Source organism: Ochotona curzoniae, unplaced genomic scaffold, assembly GCF_017591425.1.
Source record: "Ochotona curzoniae isolate NIBS_2020 unplaced genomic scaffold, NIBS_Ocur_1.0 contig_883, whole genome shotgun sequence".
NCBI lineage: Eukaryota > Metazoa > Chordata > Mammalia > Lagomorpha > Ochotonidae > Ochotona > Ochotona curzoniae.
The window spans coordinates 30,130,474-30,140,569 of record NW_024466599.1 but is presented as its reverse complement, the minus strand read 5'-3'; the positions used below and the strand labels follow the sequence as shown (position 1 = coordinate 30,140,569).

The following is a 10,096-nucleotide window of genomic DNA, read 5'->3' as shown; positions in this document are numbered from 1 at the left end:
AGTCCTTCATAATGAACCATAATTCTATCAGTCTCTTATTTAAGTGTACCCCAACATTGTTGGTACAAACAATGTCAGACAGTCCAGCATCCCATTGTCTACACATGTCCCAGTAGTTTCATTGGGAATCCATCTTTTGTCTGAATGCAGGACTCTGGGATGGAGTGGAGCCTGGAGACTTGAAGCCAGGGACTCATTGTAGAATGCCTTGTTCCAAGCACCACTTGCCTGCAGCTCCAAATGTCTGCTTCTGTGTTTTTTTTTTTTTTTAAGTATGATTTTGTTGAAGTACAGCTGATTTATGAAGCTATTCATATTTAATGTATAATTTTATGCATTTTGAGAGAAGTGTATGCCCATTAAACTACACCCATATGCCATAAATATATCCATTAGCTTTGAAAGTTTCTTTTAAAAAAAAAAATTGAAAGAATGATGGAGATATTTTACTTGCTGATTCACTCCCTAAATGGCCACAATAGACAGGACCAGGCCACGCACAAGCCAGGAGTCAGAATTCCATCTGGGACTCCCATTTGGGTGGCAGGAACTTGAGTATTTGAGCCATCAGTCACTGCTCCCAAGGCACATTAGTAGGGAAGCAACTGGATCAGAAGTGAAGAAGCTGGGACTCACACCGCACTCCAACATGGGCTGTAGGCATCCCAAGTGGTGGCTTCACTTGCTGAACCACACTAGCTACCCTCTTAGCGTCCCTTCCTTCAACAACACTTAACATTAAGACCCTTAAAAAAAAAAGGAAAAAAAGCTCTGTACTCTTAGAATTTTAAGTATGCAGTATGTGATTATGAATGAAAGGCACTGTGATGAACTATAGATGTCTAGGGCTTATTCATTTTGCATAACTGAAGCTTTTACTACTTTCACTAATACTTCCCCATATCAGAATTGTTTTACTTTTAAATTTTTATTTATTTGAAAGGCAGCAAGATAGAGGGAGAGATCTTCTATCTGCGGTTTCATTCCCCCAAGTGGCTATAACAACTGAATATTGGCCAGGCTGAAAACAGGAGCCCAGAACTCAGGGTCTCCCATGTGGGTGGCAAGGACCTCAAGTCCTTGAACTAGTACAGCTGGCACCACATAGAGGTACTGGATAATCGATGGACACAGGCATAGTAACTGCTAGGCTAAATACCTGTTCGCAAAAGTGAACATTCACTTATTCAGTCATTCATTATTTGAAAAGCAGAACTGCAGAGAGAGAAGGAGAAGCAGAGAGAAAATCAGAGATCAAATCAAAGGGTTACTCCCTAAATGGCTACACCTGCTAGGGCTGAGCTGGGATGCAGCCAGGAGCTTCTTCCAGGTCTCTCACACAGGTGCAGGAGCCTAAGGATTTTAGACATCTTCTGTTGTTTTCCTAGGCACATTAGCAGAAAGCCAGACTGGAAGCAAAGCAGCAAGCAATTGAAACAGTGTTTATATTGGGTGCTGACTTTGCAGGCCACAGTTTAACCCAATCAGCCTCAATACCAGCTCCAAAAGTTGATATTTTAAAACATCTGCTGATTTTACAGAGGCTGAGGGGAAAAAAAGTGATAGAAACTCAGACACTAGTTTTTATTAACAGTGTAGATAGGAGTGTTCACAGCAAAGGGGGCTGATTAATAAGTTTCCTGGAACAGTACAGGACAGGTATTCAATCTCAAACGCTTTGGGGGACAGTCCCCAATCATCGAGCACACAGTACAAAGTGATGGAAGAATTAGAATTCAACCAGAAATAGCAGTATGGGGTTGGTGCTGTGGCATATCCAGTAAAGCTGCTACCTGTATCAATGGCATCGCATATGGGCAGCAATTCATATCCTGGCTACTCCACTTCTGATCCAGCTCCCTGCTAATATGCCTTGGAAAGCGGCAGAGTATTTTTCAAGTCATTGGGCCCCTGCACCCACTTGGGAGACCCAGATGAAGCTCCTTGCTTTGGAGTAGCTCAGCTCTAGCTGTTGCAGCCATTTGGGGTGTGAACCAGCAGATGGAAGATGAGTCTCTCCCTGTCTCTCTGCAACTCTGTTTTCAAACAAATCTTGAAAAAAAAATAGCACTTTGAAGATCATAATCCTGCACTGGATTGTTGATGTTTCAGATGACTTATTGGTAATTAGTCTCACTTTCGGATGAGTAATTCCTATCTGCATTTGTCTGGAACCCTAGCGAGGACTGAGCACAGCCTGGGCAGACTACTGGAAGCAGGGGTGAGGTGAGAGACTCCAGGGCCCTCCGTACTGAGTTCCTCACCCTCCACTCATCACCTCACTGAATCCTCACATCACTCCCTGGAGGTGGGCATTTTTAACTTACCCTGGGAGTCACAAAACTGAGGCTCAAAGTGGTTAAGGAATTCGCTCTAACTCACTTAGCTTACTTACAGAATAAAAATAGCCAATTTGGACTTCTGGTAGCATTTATACGGGGTTTACAGAGGTAGAAAGAGACTGGAGCATAGAAAAATGGTTTAGAAGGTTGTGTCAGCAATCTAGACACTGGAGAGAGAGAGCAAACAGAGCTTGCAATTAGCAAGCCTTGCTCCAGGGCAGGCCTAGTGGTTAACACACTGGATGGGCTGCTTATATTTCCACAGTGGAATGCCTGGATTCAAATCCAGGCCCAGCTTCAGAATCTAGCTTCCTGCTACTGTGTATCCTCAGAGCTGTCTCATGGCTCAAGCAGTTAAGGTCCTGCTACTCACAAGGAACACCTGCGTGGGGTTCCTGGGTCATCACTGGTTATCACTGGCATTTAGGGAATTGAATTAGTAGATAGGAGCATGCTCTGTCAGTCTCTCTCTCTCTCCTTCTCAAAGAAAATAAATAAATAAATAAACAGAACGAAACCAAAGAACAAACCCAAATCTCCGATCCCACACACCTTGCTCTAGCCTTGTCCCTGCGAAGCTGCTGCTACCACTGGGTAACCCTGCACAAGTGACTGTTGTTCCTGGGGCCCTTTTACCCTGCCCTAAGATGTCAACAAATTAATAGAAACGCTGAAAGTCTGCCTGAGGCCTATACATTTCAATGCATTCTAAAGACTTACAAATGAAGACCCTGAATACCATCAGGAACCCGGTAGGCAATATGTTATAATGATTCTCAACCTAATTTTCAAAGTACAAAGGAACAGGCTTGCTCTAAGAAGGCTTTTTAGGCCAGATGATATTGAGAGGAGCCGATCATTTCTGCACATTTCTGTTTCCCTGATTTAGGTATACACAGCTACATTAAAGTCAAATCCGCACGTGACTCTTGAAACAGATAAAACAACTTAAACCTACCTTTTTGAGAAATTTGAGGGAGGCAGAACTTACACTGTCATTAATTTGTCTTCTAAGCGCAAATCTAATTAAAATGAGACATTTCTCCAACCGGTTCAATCAACAGATCGTAAAGAGATTTTGGATAGAGAATACAGGAAATATTGCAATGCTCAAATAACCAACACAATAGTTATTCTATCTTCTGATGCCCAGGATGCTTCTCAAAAATCTTTTTAACAACTTGTGGATGAATCCGTTTCTGCAGGTGTGAAGCAGGCACAGGTCATACCTGCTCACACCTGCAAACTTCTCTCCACCCTCTCGCCTTATTACAGGTCCGTCTTCAAGGTCTGCTCAATGCATGGCGCCAGCATTTTTTAAAAGAGTCCCTCTCTCCCCTTCCTAGACTCCAGGGTTGCTAAAGTGGCCTTCCCCCATCTTGCTATTTCTGTTATCAGAGCCCTCAGGGATCCCACGGCTTGCAGCTGAGACTGCCACTGTTTCAGCTGGGCCAAGGCAGACTTTAATCCTGCACAGCTGAGATTCTGCATCTTGGAATTCTTTGCTCTTTCTCTGCCCTTTGCCTTCTTCCACTCACTTCCTTTAGGATGTTCTCCCTTGCTTAGGAGCGACCTAGCAAATAAACAACTTTTTTTTGAGCTCTTAATCGCTTTAAGTGCTTTTCAGATAAACTGTCCAGGTCTAGGAATAAACAACGCACAGAAAACTTTATTCTCTAGAAACTACCCAGGGCGATTCCACTCTGTGAGTGCAGGCACTTGCAATTTTTAGGTGCCTGCCTTTTCTCTCTAAGCCAGAACCGGAGCAAAATCTCTCTTTATGGTGACCTCTAGCGGGCACGGGGCGGTTCTACAACATTCATGAGACGCGGAGGGCAAACTAAAAGCCAGGCTTCCTGGCGGGTCAAGCATCGCATCCCGTCTCATCCCGACACACTCCTTAATTTTTTCTTCCAGTATTTGTTTTGCACCTAACATCCTTTGCTCTAGGACTCACCTGTTTAGCCTCTGGGGGATGTCGTGTTACTTGCTGGCGAGACTTTAGTCCCTGCCCAGGGGAACCCACTCTCCCGGACGTCGACGCGGGCGCGGTGCGGCTCGCTCTAAGCTCTCCGTGCCCCGACAGCTCGTGCCGCAGCCGCATGGGGTTTGCACGGGGAGGGGGCAATCAAGCCATGATGGGAAACAGCACGCAGACCAAGGCAATCACAAATGCTGATTTTGCTTGTGAAAAGGCGGTGCTCCCCAGACTTTCAGCCCACTCTACGGGAAGCGTCATAGGAGGGTCCGGGCGCTTAACTCGTGGGCGCTTTCTTAGGACTGACGCCCAAGGGAACCGGGGCCGGGGCGTCCGACCTCGAGGCCAGGAGCTGGGGAGTGTGGCAGCCTTCGGAACACGCGGTACGTGGGGTCCCCCCAGAGCCAAGTGGGCAAGGGAAGGCAGTGGCTCGAGCCTTCTCTCGAGGAAACGCTTTGGGCGGTCTCGGACACCGAACTGGGCTGCGGACAAAAACAAAAAGCTCTTCAGACGCCCCCAAAGCCGGCACCCCAGTGCTCTCCTCTGCAGCACCCCCCCTTTCCTTCCCTCTGGGTCAGCGCCCCCCTCGTCTTCCCCTCGGCTGACCGTAGGGCGGGACGTGGCAGCAGGCGCCTGGAGTCGCGGGGCTCCCCACGCACCCCGCGCCCCGCGGGCAGCACCCCCCGGGCCCAGGTCCCTGCGGGCGGCAACGCAATGTGGAGGACGGGCGTGGCGAGGCGGGGAGCCCGAGCTGGTCCAGGGCGGAGCGCCGGGGAATCCCAGCCCGAGCGAGCCCGGGAGGTGCGGGTGCGGGCGCGGGCGGGAAGAGGAGGGCGGCGCGCGGAGGGAGGTGAGCCGAACCGAGCCGGCAGGGAGGAGGAGGAGGAGGAGGAGGAGAGGGAGGCCGGCGACGGAGGCCCCGCCCCCGCCTCCCCGAGCCGGCTCCTCGCCGCCGCCTCCTCCGAACCCCCCGGCTCACTTTGCCTCTCGCCTCTGGACGGCGGCGGCGGGGCGGCTGCCGGAGCGGCGGGCCTGAGGGAGGGAGCGCGGCAGCCACCTGGCACGGGCGCCTCCGTTCGCCCCTCAGGGAGGTCGGCGCCGCCGCCGCCTGGGAGAGGGTCTCCTCCCTCTCCCCTCCACCCCTCAGCCCGGGCGCGAGGGGCGGCGGCGCTGACACAGCCTCGCTCGCTCGCGGAGGGTCGGGGGGCGCAGACGCTGGAGAAGGTGGGGGGACTTGTGCGGGTCCAGCCGCGCGCGGAGGGCGCGTCGCCAAGCCCGCGACACCGGGCTGCTGAGGAGGCTGGAACTGAGGCCGGCACCCCGCGGGCAGCGAAGGGCAGGAGCGGAGCCCCCCGAAGAGACGGAGAGCGAGCGGGCCCCGACGGCGCGCTCCCCACCCTTGACTGTCAAGGCCAGGCGGGGGTCCCGGGAGGGAGCGGCGGCGGCGGCGGCGGCGGCTACGGCCGGGGAGCCCTCGGACCGGCGCCCCGGCTCCTAGCCATGACCTTCGGGCGCAGCGGGGCGGCCTCGGTGGTGCTGAACGTGGGCGGTGCCCGGTACTCGCTGTCCCGGGAGCTGCTGAAGGACTTCCCGCTACGCCGCGTGAGCCGGCTGCACGGCTGCCGCTCGGAGCGCGACGTGCTCGAGGTGTGCGACGACTACGACCGCGAGCGCAACGAGTACTTCTTCGACCGGCACTCGGAGGCCTTCGGCTTCATCCTGCTCTACGTGCGCGGCCACGGCAAGCTGCGCTTCGCGCCGCGGATGTGCGAGCTCTCCTTCTACAACGAGATGATCTACTGGGGCCTGGAGGGCACGCACCTCGAGTACTGCTGCCAGCGCCGTCTGGACGACCGCATGTCCGACACCTACACCTTCTACTCGGCCGACGAGCCCGGCGGCGTCCTGGGTCGCGACGAGGGGCGACCCGGCACGGCGGCCGACGCCACCCCCTCGCGGCGCTGGCTGGAGCGCATGAGGCGCACCTTCGAGGAGCCCACGTCGTCGCTGGCCGCGCAGATCCTGGCCAGCGTGTCTGTGGTGTTCGTCATCGTGTCCATGGTGGTGCTGTGCGCCAGCACGCTGCCCGACTGGCGCCACGCTGTCGCCCAGAACCGCAGCCTGGATGACCGGAGCAGGTACTCCGCCGACCCTGGGAGGGAGCCCTCCGGGTAGGACGCACTGCTTCTCTGCCCGTCCCGTCCGTCCTGTGGCGTCTGTCGGTTCCGTCCGTGCGTGCGTTGCGTCCCGTCTCCATCCCGTCTACCCCCCGGGCGGCCGACGAGGGGTCGGCTGGTTCCCTTACTGTCCATCCCCGCTTCCCCAGCCCGACCAGGCGGGGCTGGCTATCAGAGCTCGGCACACTGCCAGCCAGATGCCCCCCACCCCGGGGAAGGGGCAGGGGAAACCTTCGGTCTTGGTGGTTTATTTGCGGTCGCAAAGCAACTTGCTAATTAGCTTTCGCTCAACTTTTGGTTGCAAGTTTCCGACAGTTTAACTGGAGCTAAGAGCGGTGGGAGTGATTTGCCAGTTCTGGGTGGTGGTGGAAAAGGCGAATGAAGGCTTGTTAGGGAGAAAAGTGGCCGTCAGCACACAGCCCACCGCCCCGTGCGCCTCGCCCCCGGCCCGGCCGTGCTGTGATGGAGTCACTTTATCCTCAGAGAACTCCCCCGAACGAACGGAAGATCCTAAAACAAGGCCTCTCTCGGCCCTTGTTTGCTCTTCCTGCGGAGGATAACCGCTCTGTGACGTGCAGAGGGTCTTACGTGTGGGCAGGGGGAGAAGGATTTCTTGGGAGAGGAGAAAATCTACAACTGCCCCAAATCCACAGCGTTGGGCTGCTTGGTGTTTTCTTTTTTTTCTTGTAAAATGAGAGGAAGATTTTTAAAATCTTTCCTAAGATCATGGTTATCTTTCTGTGAAGACAATACTTTTTTTTTTTTAATTTTAGGAGAAGGGAGTTTATTTTGCATATTTGGTGGGAGGAATAAGCAGAGGAAAGTTGGACTTCCAAAGGAGAAGCCATTTTGGGCACAGAAACCAAATTGTGTGTTGTGTTTTACATTTGTTCCGTACTGTTTTGAGACTCTCCCTCTGTTCACTTTCCGTTGTTTTTCCTGCTCTTTAAATTCAAGTTGTGCCTTGAAATCTTTAACTGATAAAGTGTGTGTGTGTGTGTGTGTGTGTGTGTTAGCAGTGGTGCTGTGTGTCTCGATGTTGCAGTGGATTAGTCCAACATAATACTCTTCCTGTGGGGAGGGAAGACTTTTCTACCATAGACATAAATAAAATTGTCTGGAGTCCATTACTGATGTACCATCTTCGTATGAAATCTGAGACAGGTGTTTTGAAAGGAAATTCATTTTGTTCAGTATATTAGGTTCTGTTTTCCATTTCTAGATAAGAACTGTTTATTTGATATTCCAACAGTGCAGTGGAATTACTTTACATGTCTCAATGCAGAAGAGTGCTTGACTTTTTTTTTTTTTCTTAAGGGGGGCGGGTGGAAAGAGCTGTAAATATGGGCCTTGACAGGGTTTACTAGTAACTGTAGACATCTAAGGTTTGTGGAGATTTGAGCTGCATTAGCCAGAGACACGGGAGAATTGAGTTATTTGTACAGATACTGAGCGAGTTGGCCAAACCAATGCATAAGCAGAAACAGTGAAACACCTGAGTAATACTTTTTTGCAGAGGAAAGGAGAGAGGTTTGGGAGAAGGGGAGTATAGCGTGAAGATCAATAATGCAAAGTGTTTGAAAGAAATGAGATGAATAGTGATGTGGGGGAAAGAATAAAATATGAGAAATCAGAAAAGGAAGAGACAGTCATAGAAGGAAGAAATGAAGAAAGAAGGTTTCCTTTGTGTGTTTGTATCTTAAGTGTGTATGTGTATATGTGTATGTATATATGTATATAAAATTATTCTAGTCAGAACTGTTTCCTAGATACTTAGATATTTCGGGCAAGTGCATGTTTTTCTTGGCTTAATGGCCCAGTTTTTAGGATTTCTTTTTGCAAAATGATTTATGTATTTGAAAGGCAGAAAGTTTCAGAATGAAGGAGACAGAGTGCCCATCAGCTGGCTAGTCCCTCGTGGCCAGGGTTGGCCAGGAGCCTGGAACTCCATCCAGGTCTCCCTCACTGCTTTCCCTGACGTATGAGGAGGGAGCTGGATTGGAAGTGGAGCAGCGGGAATTGAATTGCCGTTCACATGAGATGTCTGCATTGCAGGCGGCAGCTTAACCTGCGGAAGGATGGTGGAATGGCTGAGGATGCTGCGCATCACAAAGGAACACCTTCCCTGGCCTCCTTTAACAGCGAGGGCTCCGAAGCTGGCACTCTTAAGTATGTGAGGGGTCTTCAAAAAGTTCATGGAAAAGGTGTTGTGAAAATGCTGCATGGATTTCAACATTAGCACCAAAGGAAACTTAAAAAAAAAAAAAAGGAGCTTGAGCTCTCTTCCACTAGTTCACTTCCCAAATGCCCCCAACAGCCCGGCCCACGACCCGGGTCTCCAATGAGGCTGGTGGGAACCCAGTCATTTACTGTTGCTTTTTTAGGTCTGAGCTGGAGCCAGGTGTGGGATCTGGGGACTCCAATATGAGCTATAGGTGTCTTAACCGGAATATTAATTCTTAGGTAAAATGTTGACCCCTTAAACTTGTAATTCTATTTTCCATGAACTTTTTGAAGTCCTCTGGTCTTCAATGCCTGCCTGCTTGTGGTTGCTAAAATTAGTCTTTCTAAAGCCTCATTTTGGTCATTTAACCACATTTGATGTAGTATGTCAAATACAGCTAAGACTTCTTTCTTGGCCTTCAAGGATCCTTATGATGTAACCATAACCTGTCATTCTTATTATATCATAGGTTGCAAGCATATTTTAAAAATTGAAATGCAGAAATACAGGGACAGAGAAACACACAGAAATCTCTTACCTGCTAGTTCACTCTTTAAGTGCTCACAGTAGCCAAAGCTGTGTCACAATGAAGCTAGGGACCAGAAACTCAGCTCAGGTCACCCACTTGGATGGCAGGGACCCAGCCACCTGAACTATCACCTGCTGCCTCCCAGAATGTGCAGTGGGAGGAACTGGAATCAACCCAAGCACTCCAGTGTAGGATGCATGCATCTCTAGCAGCATCATAGCTACTGGGCTTGGCAAGCATCTTTTGAGTTATCTGTTTAAGGCACTGTTGATGTTACAGATATTGTAAGTATCATGCAAAGGAAAGTTGGGGTCTACTGTGGTTAATGTGGGAATCCAAGGCACCATCGTTCTGAGAGTTGAGCTGTTCTAACAGGAACCCCAAGGTAGGGGAAGACCAGGAGGTTGTACACTGCCTAGTACTTGTAGGAGATGTCATTTATGTAAATTGTAGATTATGCAACCTACACATGCATTTGTGTCTCACTTAGGAACAAAAGTAGGGAGACTTTTTAATTAAAAGCAACAGCATGGGCATAGGCATGAAACTTGTATGTTATGTTTAGGGAGTAACGTCAATGATAGTAAGAAGTGGATGAAGAGTAGATGACTCTAGAAGGCCTTCTGCTTGAGGGAGAGTAATTTTATTTTGCAGGCAATGGCTAGCCATTGGCTAGTTTGTAGACTTTGGGGTGAGTGGGTTGTGTGTACAGAATAATGGTGTGGTGTGTACCATGAAACAGGGGAGGTTGGAGATCCTTGGGGATTAGAGCTTGGATTGCCATGTGGTGGTGAGAATGGAGAAGAAACGATAGCTCTGGGAAATACTGGGGAACCCAGGCCTTAG

General features: G+C 50.3%; 1 protein-coding gene across 2 annotated transcripts in view; it reads left to right on the top strand.

Annotated features, from left to right (window-relative positions):
- Positions 1-5,820: 5,820 nt before the first annotated feature.
- Positions 5,821-10,096, top strand: part of KCNG3 (potassium voltage-gated channel modifier subfamily G member 3) — a 53,873-nt gene continuing 49,597 nt past the window's right edge. Inside the window, exon 1 of one of the 2 annotated variants that reach the window (XM_040993993.1) lies at positions 5,821-6,458. In XM_040993993.1, coding sequence (XP_040849927.1) covers positions 5,821-6,458 — 638 coding nt within the window. Of the gene's footprint in view, positions 6,492-10,096 lie in introns of both variants that reach the window. The other variant, XM_040993992.1, reaches the window with a different exon arrangement.